The sequence below is a fragment of the Schistocerca americana genome, chromosome 3 (genome assembly GCF_021461395.2).
Source record: "Schistocerca americana isolate TAMUIC-IGC-003095 chromosome 3, iqSchAmer2.1, whole genome shotgun sequence".
In the NCBI taxonomy this organism is placed as follows: domain Eukaryota; kingdom Metazoa; phylum Arthropoda; class Insecta; order Orthoptera; family Acrididae; genus Schistocerca; species Schistocerca americana.
Window position 1 is genome coordinate 907,777,919 of NC_060121.1, and position 14,558 is coordinate 907,792,476.

Below are 14,558 nucleotides of genomic sequence, written 5' to 3' on the forward strand. Positions count from 1 at the left end.
GGCCCTGAACGGAACTCTGCCTTTGCAAGCCGATACCAGCAGTGGATAATTGAAAAATTAAATGATGAAACGCTCCAGTAATCCTCTCCAGCTCAGTTGCGCACCAGCTGTCATACGACGGTCATATTTTCACAGCTGCGAGAGGAATTTTAGAACAATATTAACATAGGGTTACTAAGCCCTAGTAAAATTTGCTGCACTTATTGGTATCTGTTTGCGGTTGCTGCCAATCAGTATACAAGAGCGACACATGCTTTTTAGTACCTTCATGGCGAACACAGTTGTTAACAAAGGCTGATTGTGCGACTCCAACGGTTTCCTGACATTGGTGGTGTGCTTCTTTTCTGATAGTCGGCATATTTGTTTTATTGTTTGCAACTTAGGCGAAATATCAAGCAGTCACAGTTAGGTGATAGCTTAGTTTCTGTCATCTTGGCTCTCGTCTTGTGATACTGAAATTACAGCAGTATTTATGCTGCTGATGTTGATTTTGACAGTAACCTACTGGGTGATTTGCTTGAAGAAGCTGATAACGACACAGACAATAGCGAATTTATTGAAGAAAACAACAGCCTCAAGGGAGAAAAATATTTTGTCCTTCGATCACACGAAGAATAACGACATTTTGTAATCACTGATAAAGAGTAATTTGTGCATAACAAAGAGCTATGTCTTGCTTAGACTGTAATAACAGTGTCTAAAGCAGAGACTCTCTATTACGTTTGTGTGTAAAATACTCTTGGAGTTAACGCGTAACATAAATTGTGACTTCTTTTCGAATAACATTTGAGCTGTAAAATTGTCATTATAGAGCATAAAATAAGACATTTTGTACTTATTTCGTACGTAACATACAACATGAGTTCTACTCACTGTAATTAACTAGTGCATAGCCTATAAATTACGACTTCCATTGAGTAAAATTTGGAATGATAAAATTTACGATGGTTTTGTAGCAATGCAACATTTTCTCCTGTTTAGTGCTCTAGGGTGAAAGACCTACAGATAAGGAAAGCAACAGATAACGGTGAAATTCCTGTATAACTAAAGAGGGATGACATACGTGCAGCTGATTATCATATGGGATGCGCTACGTGTGGGTAATTGAAAGCAGTAGACAGGCAAAAGAGTGGAACGGATGCAATGCAACCTTAGGTTTGAACACTAAGGAGGAAGAAGAACTTGAATTCCCCTTTCTGATATATTTCTCTGGGTTATGAATAACTCAAGATATACGAAGGCGGTGCATTAAATGAGATGACAACAGTTCTCACTGGTGTATAAAAGACCCTGTTCGACTTGAATTCCATTGTTAGACAGACGGCACCGTCAAACACCGCCTACAGAAGGAGATAGCTGTGACGCTGCACTTCGATACACAATTGACACATGCAATATTGGCGAGTGAAACATGAAGTGTATTAAGGCGTTTGCGTTTAACAATTAACCGCAAGTCATTGTTAGGTAGAGGAAGTATACCGATAAAATGTAATGTCACGTTAAGAGGCGAGATTACGATGCCAGGAATTTGATAAGGTGACAGCTGATGGATGAGACGAGCGGAGGACTCAAGATGGCCGTGCTGGCCACCTCAGATGGCAACGTGTTCCGTGACAAGTGGCTGATACAAGCCGATCGTTTCCTTGATGCGAGGCACATTGCTCACGTAATCAATATGTTCATTGGTAGCGTATGGATACCATAAACAATATATTGCACTGAAAACGTGTTCTCGATTGCTACAGTGGCACCTCTCACTGTCAGACGAGAATAGATTCTAAGTAATGTGTTCGCACCTCCAGTATTCCTACACCGTGTCTTCGCAGTTTGCGGTAAGTGGGTGTATCATGTCACACCCGCAACGACTAAGGCGTCAATGTCATGGAGACACAACTACAGTCACTGTCTTTATTGCGACACTACCACCCAAGACAAGATAATGCAGTTACTTGTTAGAATTTTTTTTATCAAACATGGTGAAGAAGGTAAAATATTAGGTGGAAAATACAGATTCCAGTAATTACAGCTACATTATTAAAGTTATAACAAACATATGCGTTTTCTCCTTCAAACACTGGAAGCAAAAAGAATGAATGCTGGATTTCCGACAGTTCCACATCGTACCAATCCTCCTAAGTTTCATGACAAGGAATTTTTTGTTTCTTTACAAGAAAACAGGACTAAGACAAAGAAATATTCTTCGAATTGCTGGAACTTCTTAGTGGTAAATTAGTATCATAAAACACTTTTTTTTACTGATTCAAAGCCAACGTTAGTATTTTTGTAACCATCACACTGGATTCTTTGAACGTTCTATTCATAAATACTTTAACGTGTTTGTAAACAAAGATTACCGTTCCTTTTACGAAGCCGATCAGTTCAGTATCAAGTGAGTAGTCTCCCGCATCGTGTTTACTGGAAGAAATTGTCTTCTTTACACATCTCCACAGCCGAGAGTAAGCTGCAAGAAATTTTCATCCTCAGTGTATGTCATGTAAGTGCACCATAGTCATGCGTGATTTCTCGAACCTGACCACAGAGACTCATTGCGTGAGGGACCGGCGGTAGTTCAGTGGACGATGACGGTAAGTGTGGAGGTGGCCTTCATGATAACTGAAAATAGGCCGTTTTCAACAGTTATCGCTCTTCATTTTATTTTATTTACGTAATCATCTGCATATTTTCAGCCATACCACTAAGTTGCACAACCCATCTTTACGCTCGTTCAGACGAAAGAGATGCGTCTTTACTACACCAAGGAATTAAGGGAAACAGTGTCACTATTTGCATATACCGGGTGGACAAAATAAAAGCTGTCAGGATAATATTTATAAGATTAACGCAGAAACTGTCCCTGTTAATGATCAGGAGAACTGTATTACAGAAAACGCTGGAAACCGAGATTTCGATGCACTAGTCAGCTGTCACATGCTTGTGGATACGCGTCTCCCAAATGCTCTGTCCGGAGTACTTGGTTACGTCATTAAGCTTGAGTGAGTAAGAAGAGCAGACGTCTTTAGTAACCAGTGGGATGCAACACAAAATTATGCTCATGATAAACCAGCCCGTGTTCATTGTCGAGAGCTATGCGAAGGACACTTCGTGGAAAACGTCTACGGAAGTCTTTAAACAGGAATTAACGGGTGAAACTGTTCTGCCAAAACCTCCAGCAACGTACGCAAGGAAAAACAAGGTAGCCAAATGACTCGAGATGGTCCCTGTAGCGAATAAAATCTATAATTATACGAAAAGAGTTCTAACATGAGAAAATATTGCTAGTCTGAAGTGAAGCCTTTGAGAAAGTCTGTTCGTCAGTGCCGGTGAAAATTAGGAGCTGGTCGTGTCGAAACATTATCAAAATGGAACTGTATCTGCATCCTTACAAATTTCCTGCTGTGCCGGAGTTAATATGTTCGGGCGAACTTCTTGCGTTCTCTGCTCGTCGTTTCTGAATGAAGTCGAAAGAGGACTGTTGGATATTCAGTTTTTCATGTCATCAGCTGAGGCCGTTACGCACCAAAAAATCATTTTATATTAAAAATGAAATTCCTCCAGCTGCATTTAAGGTGTCGATTTTATTTTGGCAACTAGTTACAACGTTGTAACAACGTTATCTTCACGCACGGAGCACGTCCATATCTCACCACTGACTTCTAGTATCAGCCGCACGCAGTTGACGTCAACAAGTGTGTGGGCCTGAAGTTGACGTTGTTACAACGTTGAAACTAGTTGCCGAAATAAAATCGACACCTTAAATACAGCTGGGGGAATTTCTTGATTTTTAATATAAATTTATACTATCTGACGTCCTACTGTCCTCCTTTTCAACTATGGATGTACGAAGAGCAAATCAATTTGATTACTCTGTATTTCAGGAAGACCCTCGAAAACGGACGACAGCGATAGATTGAATCTAGTAACTAGACGGCGTCTCTATCTCCTCTTTTAATTGCTGATGGATTGCTGCACAAGATTACTTGCTCGTGCGCCGCTGCCAGAAGTGAAAGTACCGGAAAAACAGGTAGTGAGGATTCTTCGGAGAGCATCTTGGTGAGCTGCCAAGCGTGGCGGTGTCGACGGCCCCTGCAGCAGCAGCTGGCCGCCGACCTTGCCCGGCTCACGGCGCTGCTTGGAATGAATACCAGTCTCACCTCGCGCTACTGGGAACTAGTCCAGGAAGCCCGGTGTCACGCCGACAATGGATTACTCACCCTGACATTCTCTCCGTCTTTTACGTACCTTGCTTCCGGCACTTTCATTTCTGTCAAACTCTAAAAACACATGGCTTCTGGGTAGGCCGCCCGTACTTCCCTAAATTTTCCATCGTCTCTATTTGTGACAACCAGAATACAAATGAAAACCATTCATCACCATATAACGACGACAAAAGGCGTACTTAAAGCTAAAACAACACATGTGCCGCAATAATCGTGAATTAAAAGGGAAACAGTGAGCTTTCGTGTAAATTAAACATATTTAAATGTATGTTTCGCGACTTTGATAGCCAAGCGATGAATTTTTTTGTGTATGTATAGACACATAGATGTATCTTCGCAGATATTCCGACGTTTTCATTCCGTGACACTCTAGAAAAACGTGATCCAAACGCAGCCGACAGCTTTAAGCTGTTGCCCACATTAGTAGGACGACGATTAGAGTTTAAGGTCATGTTGGTAGGCAGTGAGGGTCCACCAATAACCATGTTGTGATTGCTCACAGTCGTCATAACAGCCTCTCACTCTGTGCGATCACGAGGTGGTAGCTAATGAACAGTTGTTTTACGCAAGTGTCAGTAAGGGCTATAGGTATTATTTCTGTACAGTGGTTATCTATTTGTGGTGCAGTCATCTACTTGTTTATAAACCACACGTGCTACATCCACATCTACAGCTACATCTACATTATACACTGTGTGATCAAAAGCATCAGGAAAACCCCAAAATCAGCGACCTTAGTAGTCATTAGACATCGTAAGAGAGCAGAATGGGTGACTCCGCGGAACTCAAGGACTTCGAACGTGATCAGGTGATTGGGTGTCACTTGTGTCATACATCTGTACGCGAGATTTCCACACTGCTGAACATCTCTAGGTCCACTGTTTCCGATGTGATGGTGAAGTGGAAACGTGAAGGGACACGTACAGCACAAAAGCGTGCAGGCCGACCTCGACTGTTGACTGACTGACAGAGACCGCTGACCGTTGAAGAGGGTCGTAATGTGTAATAGGCAGACATATATCCAGACCATCACGTAGAAATTCCAAACTCCATCAGGATCCACTGCAAGTACTTTGACAGTTAGGTGGGAACTGAGAAAACTTCGATTTTATGGTCGAACGGCTGCTCATAAGCCACATATCAAGCCGGTTATTGCCAAACGACGCCTCGCTTGGTGTAAGAAGCGTAAACATTGGACGATTGAACGTTGAATGGAGTGACCATTAACGGTACACAATGTGGCAATCCTATGGCAGGGTGTGCGTATGGCGAATGCCAACATGTGTAGTGCCAACAGTAAAATTCGGAGGCGGTGGTGTTATGGTGTGGTCGTGTTTTTCATGGAGACGGCTTGCTACCCTTGTTATTTTTCGTGGCACTCACAGCACAGGCATACATTGATATTTTAAGTAACTTCTTGCTTCCCACTGTTGAAGAGCAATTCGGGAGTGGTCACTACATCTTGGAACGACGACTTCGTGCCAGGCCTCACCGACCGACATCGATACCTCTCCTCAGTGCATCACTCCGTGAAGAATGGGCTGCCATTCCCCAACAAACCTCCCAGTTCATGATTGAACGTATGCCTGCGAGAGTGGAAGCTGTCATCAAGGCCAAGGATGGGCCAATACCATATTGAATTCCAGCATTACCGATGGAGGGGCCACGAACGTGTAAGTCATTCTCAGCCAAGTGTCCGGATACTTTTGATCACATAGTGTACATACTCCGCGGGTCACCATATTGCTCATAGCGGAAGTTACCATCTGTCTCTATCAGGTATTACCTATCGTGCTCCATTCGGAAATGAAGCGAGGGAAAAACAAGAAAAGCAAGTGTCTGTATGTTTACCTACGAGCCCAGATTTTTCTTATCTTCGCAGTCTTTATGCGAGATGTATGTAGGTAGCAGTAGGATAATTTAGTCTGTTTAAATGTGGTTCTCTAAACTTTCTCATTAGTGTTTTGCGATAATAGCATCATCTTCCCTTCAGGATCTCCCATTGGAGTTCACGGAGGATTTCTGTACCACTGATCGAGCGTACCGGTAACAAATTTAGCAGCACACTGCTGAATTGCTTCGATGTCTTCCTTTAATCTGACCTGATGGGGATCTCAAATACAGACGCTACCAAAGATTACGTAGTACGGGGGCACTCAATAAGTAGTGTCACACCCTTTATTCTCGGCCAGTTTCAGTTGAAAAATACGGAATTTGTTGTGCGACACGGTGGAATATTCCCGCTTCAGCCGCTATAGTTGGCGGCGCATTACACAGGCTTCAAAAAGGCGGCTGTAACGGAGGTACGTTCCTAGAAGAGCTGTCATTGAGTTTCTTTTGGTGGGAAACCAGAGCATCACAGATATTCGTAGTCGTTTGCAGATTGTCTGCGGAGACCTATCACGGTGAGTCGTCGGGAGAGGTGTCTGTCATTCTCGTGAGAAGGTCGCTCACACGTGTGCGACTTTCTGCGTTCCGGCCAGCCGCACAGAGCTGTGACACCTGCAATGTTGGCACGTGCGGACACTCTCATTCGAGGTGATCGATGGATCAGGATATAACACCTCGCTACTCACCTGTTGCTCATTGTTGGTATTAGCAACACATTCGTCCACCGGTTGGGGTACTCAAAGGTTTTTATCCACTGGGTTCCTCGCTGCCTAACAGAAGACCATAAAGAGCAACGTAGGACAATCTGTGCGAAATTGCTTGCACTTTACGAGGATGATCGTGACAATTTTTTGTCTAAGATTAAATATCGGTTCATCACTTCGAACCGGAAACAAAAATAAAGTGTTCAAATGTGTGTGAAATTTTATGGGACTTAACTGCTAAGGTCATCAGTCCCTAACCTTACACACTACTTAACCTAAATTATCCTAAGGACAAACACACACACCCATGTCCGAGGGAGGACTCGAACCTCCGCCGGGACCGGCCGCACAGTCCATGACTGTAGCGCCTAAGACCGCTAGGCTAATCCCGCGCGGCGGACCGGAAACAAAATGGCACTTCATGGTGTAGAGCCTCACAACCTCTCCTCCGAAGGAAATGATATAATCAGCACCCCGCAGCCGGTAAAGTCATGGCGACGACACTCTGGGCCTCTGAAGGAGTTATTCCATTTGATGTCCTCTTTTATGGTCCAACGATCAACTCTGAAGTGTATTATGGTACCCTCCAGGAATTGGTGGAACGACTTCAGCGTGATCGCCACCATCAAAATGCAAACGAACTTCTCCTTCTCCATGACAGGGCAAGACCTCATACATGTCTGCCCACCCGAGAGGAACTCAGATAACTTAATTGGACTCTTCCTTCTCATCCACTCTACAGATCGGACCTCTCGTCTTCCGACTGCCGTCTGTTTTGGCCTATGAAGGCTGCATTCCGCGGGAAGCAGTACGTGGATTATGGGGAGGTTACTGATGCGGGATGACGTTGGTTCCGACGTCGACCTGTAGAATGGTACTATGTGCGCATACAGACCCACCCAGTCAGATGGCATAAGGGTCGTCGCTTTGAAGGGAGAATACGTTGAAAATAGGAGTTCACAGCCAAAAAAGTGGGGAATAATATGGTGTATTGAAATCAAGAATAAAACAAACCTGCTTTCAGAAAAAAAGTGTTGCATTACTTACTGAATGCCTCTCGTACTAGTGTTTCCCTTCAGAGATGAACTACAGATTACTAGAATTCTCCCAATGTATCGAAGTCGGCCAATCGCCTTCCCCACGACCGAGCCGGCGTGCTCGTTCAATTTCATGTCGCTTTTTGACGCTACTGCTAGATATTTGATCATGTTAAGTGTCATGGCAAGCAGTATACCACTAATACTGTATTCTAACAGGACTATTTTCCTACTCGTCAGCGTTAAGGAAAATGTACCCACATTTACAGCAAGCTGCTGTTCATCGCACCAAATAAAAAATATTTCCAAGTGATCCTGTATCGTCCCACAGACAGTACACCACCGCGTCATCAGTCAACAGTCGCAGTATTATTTCAAGAAATACAGCAATCAGCCACTTCGTTATGCACTTTTATTTATGCAAATACGCGTTTCGAACATTCACCCATCTTCATTCGGCTGGCCATATGGTGGATGCTGCGCTGTTTTTGTGGAATATGCAGAGAACACGTGTTTTGCGACAACTATAGATGCGAAAAATTGGAGCAACGACAAGCAGGATAGAAAGGCAGCTGCGGCATACAAACTGAAGTCGATGTTTTAGCGATGGGCTAACTCAATGTTAAACATGTACTATGCCAACTGAAGGTGGGTAAGAGCTCGAAACCGAGCGCAGTGGTTAGACACTGGACTCGCATTCGGGAGGACGACGGTTCAATCCCGCGTCCGGCCATCCTGATTTAGGTTTTCCGTGATTTCCCTAAATCACTCCAGGCAAATGCCGGGATGGTTCCTCTGAAAGGGCACGGCCGACTTCCTTCCCAATCCTTCCCTAATCCGATGAGACCGATGACCACGCTGTCTGGTCTCCTTCCCCAAACCAACCAACCAACCTAAGAGCTCGAAACGCGTAATGGTATCAATAAAAATAGATAAAAATGCTGTAAATGCTGTATTTCTTAAAATAATATAAACCATAGCCACGAAGCTCAATAATCTGTAAAATAGAGAATGTAAATAGCCACCAAATGCTGCTAACCGTGTCCATCAGCTCATTTCTGTACATAGGGAACAAGAGTGGTCACTTTCCTGAGGCCCATCCGACCATACTTTTGTCTACGATGAACACTCCTCCTCAAACACAACATGTTGGGTTCTGTTACTTCAAAGCACATCTGAGAAAGTATTTCGTGTGCCCCGATCTTTGTTAACAGATCTGTAAGTATTTGTCACTTAACGCAGAGAATTGTGTCAATGTTTATAAAAATAGCTAATAGAGACAGTGAAGAAAATGGTTTTTAATAAATCAGTTCATCTTTTACGTTCAAACGTATGAAATTTATTATTCAACTCATAACTAATCTGACAGACAATATTTCTATTATTTGATGCAGTGTGCTCTGTCGATTACTTAGAATTACAATTAAAATCTTCATCTTGTTTTGCATTTGCTCTCCATCTCTCATCAGCAGTCAATATACTCATGACTCAAACCCTGAAGTTACTGTAACGTAATATTTATTCCGTCTGTTAATATTCGTTACTCCACATGGAACTAAAAGCCCTTTACTTTAGGCGATCGTGCGTGCACGGTACTATAACTCTTTTTCATAATTCACAAACATTTATTCTCCATTTTAGATCTGAAACTTGCGCCAGTTCTCCATGTTTCAAATCCTCTGTCCTGTACTGGTAGCTAAAAGAGATCTCAGTATTATCATAGCAGCAACCTAGTCTCTGAATAGGTTCACACACATGTACAGGGTGTTCGGAAATCCCCTTTACAAACTTCTTAGACTTGTAGAGGGGAGTGAGCACGTAATAGTTTGAATAGGAACTAGTTTCCGGAAACGTACAGTCTCCTTTCTAGGACGCTTTCAGTGAAGATGTTTAGTTCATCCACTTCTGATTGAGGAACTGAATTAGGTGTGATGCACTACAATTATTAGGTAATAATTCCAAAGAAAACATAACGAAACATTCATTTGTCACTTAAGCGCATTTGTTTGTATTAACGCTTATACAGCGCATGGTTACCACATTCCGAAACAAAGAAGAACCCAGCATACTATATGTACAGAATAGTACTGATGCATTACAAAATGGTTCAAATGGCTCTGAACACTATGGGACTTCACAGCTGAGGTCATCAGTCCCCTAGAACTTAGAACTACTTGAACATAACCAACCTAAGGACATCACACACATCCATGCCCGAGGCAGGATTCGAACCTGCGACCGTAGCGGTCACGCGGTTCCAGACTGTAGTGCCTAGAACCGCACGGCCACCACGGCTGGCCGATGCATTACAAAAATGGGGAACGACGACCACCAATATTGTTGCAGACATTGTACTTATGAAGCGTGTTCTGGTACAGCCTTCCATCCCAACTGGTGTCCTTCAGTTTCTAGTGCAGTGGCCACAACTCGTGCCAGCAGATTTCCCAGTCTCTGCAGGAGTTCCGAAAATTAAACTTTGCATACGACCGCACAAGAAGTCCATAGATGTTAAATTCGGTGAAGCATTCGATTTGTCACCTAATAATTGTATTGAATCATGCCTAATTTCATTCCTCAAGTAGAAATGGATGAGCTAAACACGTTAATTGAAACCGTCGTAGAGTGGAAACGGCAAGTTTCCGGACATGGGTTCCCGTACAAAATATGATATACTCACCGCCCTCTACAAGTCCTAGAAGTTTGTAACGGCAATTTCAGAACACTCTGTAGAGTGTCTCAAATTATTTTATAAAATTAAATTATTTTTATGTTCCAGCTCTTTTCGTTAAGTTGCTCTGAAAGTTTTATACACGCTGATTTGTAGGGGTTTTCAAATTCGGCCGGTCGATGTGGCCGACCGGTTCTAGGCGCTTCAGTCTGGAACCGCGCGACTGCTAGGGTCGCAGGTTCGGATCCTGCCTCGGGCATGGATGTGTGTGATGTCCTTAGGTTAGTTAGGTGTAAGTACTTCTAAGAATTTGGGGACTGATGATGTCAGATTTTAAGTCCCATAGTGCTCAGACCCGTTTGAGCCATTTTTCAAACTCGTAAACTACGTTTCCTTTTAGGTTTAATGATGTTGACAAACCGTCCTATGGTTAGCGTGCGGTATTCTGAATCTATGTGGATTGTTATCATGGGTTAAGGTGTATAGCTTTTCAAATTAACTTTCAAACTCCGTTATCATGGAGACCCATTATCCGCATTACATTCGAGTAATGTACCGCTATCTTTCTTGTTTAGCTACCTACGTGCTTCGTCGTTTCAGTATCCAAGGAAGAATATACGGCGTAGCCCTGTCTCAGTTTGAAGCATTTTCTTTTTTTTTTTTTTTTTCAAATCTGGAGTAGTAGACATGCCATATTGTGTCTCTATGGCTACTGAAGGCGATTGTGAAAGTGAAAGAGGCAGTGTAGAAAAATAGAAAGTACAACACAAGACAGTTTCATTGCCATAGTTTATTATTAATGTTGTATAATATATACATTATTCACAAAGGAACGTTGTGCAGGATGACATTTCAGCCCAGCAGAGCAGCCTTAGCGTGGAGGTGGGCAGCAGCGGCGAGAGCGCCAGGGGCGGCGTAGGCAGCGGGGGCGGCGTAGGCAGCGGGGGCGCCGTAGGCAGCGGGGGCGGCGTAAGCCACGGGAGCGGGAGCTGCGTACGCTACAGCGGGGGCGGCGTAAGCGTGGGCGGCGTAGGCGTGGGCGGCGTGGGCGGCCAGGGCGGCGGCGCCGTTGACGACGGCGTCACGGGCCTGCGTCTGGGCGACGGCGGTCAGGTGGGCGGCTTTGGTGACGGCGACGTCAGGGGTGTCAGCCAGGTAGCCGTCGGAGCGCACGGCGACGGGGGCGGGGCCGTAGGCGGCGTAGCCGGCGTGCACGGGGGCGGCCACCACCGCGGGGGCGGCGTAGGCCGCGGGGGCGACGACTGCGGCGGGGGCGGCGCCCAGGTAGCCGGGCTTAGCCACGGCGACGGCCAGGATGGCGCTCAGGACGATCTGAAATTGGTAAAAGTATTGTTAGGCAGTGCTTTACTACTCAGTTAATTCCCTAAATCAGAAGTCCTCCATACGGAGGTACCCAGTTCGTTGATGCATTGAGTTATAACGGTCTACACACAGCGGTAGCAGTACGTACCAGGGTGTTCATGGCTGGGTGAGTTGTTGCTGCTGCTACTGCTGCTGCCGAAATGTGCCTCTGCTGTCTTGGGCACGGCTTTTATACACGGCCGGCCCAGCGCGCGTCACCTGACGTGAAAGTATCGCTTCTCACGCCGTGGCCTTGCGTGAGGTCCCGTGCTGGGCGTTGTCTCGTGTCCGGCGGATTTGTTCCGCACGCTGCACTGACCTAGAGGTTCTCCTGAACGGACGAGGTTTCAGTACACCCTATGTTCTACGTATCTCTGCTGACGTTCTGATCCAAGTATTTGCTCGACTAATACGGCAGGATGGCGGCGTAGAGGACGATGTGTGCCGGTGATGTGTAGTCTGGCTTTTTTTTTTTAGGTCATCAGTCTACTGAATGGTTTGATGCGGCCCGCCACGAATTCCTTTCCTGTGCTAACCTCCTCATCTCAGAGTAGCACTTGCAACGTACGTCCTCAATTATTTGCTTGACGTATTCCAATCTCTGTCTTCCTCTACGGTTTTTGCCCTCTAAAGCTCCCTCTGGTACCATGGAAGTCATTCCCTCACGTCTTAGCAGATGTCCTATCATCCTGTCCCTTCTCCTTATCAGTGTTTTCCACATATTCCTCTCCTCTCCGATTCTGCGTAGAACCTCCTCATTCCTTACCTTATCAGTCCACCTAATTTTCAACATTTGTCTATAGCTCCACATCTCAAATGCTTCGATTCTCTTCTGTTCCGGTTTTCCCACAGTCCATGTTTCACTACCATACAATGCCGTACTCCAGACGTACATCCTCAGAAATTTCTTCCTAAAATTATGGCCGGTATTTGATATTAGTAGACTCCTCTTGGCCAGAAATGCCTTTTTTGCCATAGCGAGTCTGCTTTTGATGTCCTCCTTGCTCTTTCCGTCATTGGTTATTTTACTGCCTAGGTAGCAGAATACCTTAACTTCATTGACTACGTGACCATCAATCCTGATGTTAAGTTTCTCGCTGTTCTCATTTCTACTACTTCTCATTACCTTCGTCTTTCTCCGATTTACTCTCAAACCATACTGTGTACTCATTAGACTGTTCATTCCGTTCAGCAGATCATTTAATTCTTCTTCACTTTCACTCAGGATAGTAATGTCATCAGCATATCGTATCATTGATATCCTTTCACTTTGTATTTTAGTTCCATTCCTGAACCTTTCTTTTATTTCCATCATTGGTTCCTCGATGTACAGATTGAAGAGTAGGGGCGAAAGGCTACAGTCTTATCTTACATCCTTCTTAATACGAGCACATCGTTCTTGATCGTGCACTCTTATTATTCCCTCTTGTTTGTTGTACATATTGTATATGACCCGTCTCTCCCTATAGCTTACCCCTACTTTTTTCAGAATCTCGAACGGCTTGCACCATTTTATATTGTCGAAAGCTTTTTCCAGGTCGACAAATCCTATGAAAGTTTCTTGATTTTTCTTTAGCCTTGCTTCCATTATTAGCCGTAACGTCAGAATTGCCTCTCTCGTCCCTTTACTTTTCCTAAAGCCAAACTGATCATTACCTAGTGCATTCTCAATTTTCTTTTCCATTCTTCTGTATATTATTCTTGTAAGCAGCTTCGATGCATGAGCTGTTAAGCTGATTGTGCGATAATTCTCGCACTTGTCAGCTCTTGCCGTCTTCGGAATTGTGTGGATGATGCTTTTCCGAAAGTCAGATGATATATCGCCAGACTCATATATTCTACACACCAACGTGAGTAGTCGTTTTGTTGCCACTTCCCCCAATGATTTTAGAAATTCTGATGGAATGTTATCTATCCCTTCTGCCTTATTTGACCGTAAGTCCTCCAAAGCTCTTTTAAATTCCGATTCTAATACTGCATCCTCTATCTCTTCTAAATCGACTCCTGTTTCTTCTTCTATCACATCAGACAAATATTCACCCTCATAGAGGCTTTCAAGGTATTCTTTCCACCTATCTGCTCTCTCCTCTGCATTTAACAGTGGAATTCCCGTTGCACTCTTAATGTTACCACCGTTGCTTTTAATGTCACCAAAGGTTGTTGTGACTTTCCTGTATGCTGAGTCTGTCCTTCCGACAATCATATCTTTTTCGATGTCTTCACATTTTTCCTGCAGCCATTTCGTCTTAGCTTCCCTGCACTTCCTATTTATTTCATTCCTCAGCGACTTGTATTTCTGTATTCCTGATTTTCCCGGAACATATTTGTACTTCCTCCTTTCATCAATCAACTGAAGTATTTCTTCTGTTACCCATGGTTTCTTCGCAGCTACCTTCTTTGTACCTATGTTTTCCTTCCCAACTTCTGTGATGGCCCTTTTTAGAGATGTCCATTCCTCTTCAGCTGTACTGCCTACTGCGCTATTCCTTATTGCTGTATCTATAGCGTTAGAGGACTTCAAACGTATCTCGTCATTCCTTAGTACTTCCGTATCCCACTTCTTTGCGTATTGATTCTTCCTGACTAATGTCTTGAACTACAGCCTACTGTTCATCACTACTATATTGTGATCTGAGTCTATATATGCTCCTGGGTACGCCTTACAGTCCAGTATCTGATT

The 14,558-nt window shown here is 44.1% G+C and overlaps 1 protein-coding gene across 1 annotated transcript; it reads right to left on the reverse strand.

Annotated features, from left to right (window-relative positions):
• Positions 1–11,291: 11,291 nt before the first annotated feature.
• LOC124606927 (cuticle protein 16.5-like) lies at positions 11,292–12,121 on the reverse strand. The gene is made up of 2 exons (XM_047139043.1): positions 11,988–12,121; positions 11,292–11,848 (listed from the first exon to the last, which is right to left on the reverse strand). The coding sequence occupies exons 1-2, from the start codon at positions 11,997–11,999 to the stop codon at positions 11,369–11,371; spliced, it is 492 nt and encodes a 163-aa protein (XP_046994999.1). The 5' UTR covers positions 12,000–12,121; the 3' UTR covers positions 11,292–11,368.
• Positions 12,122–14,558: the final 2,437 nt, after the last annotated feature.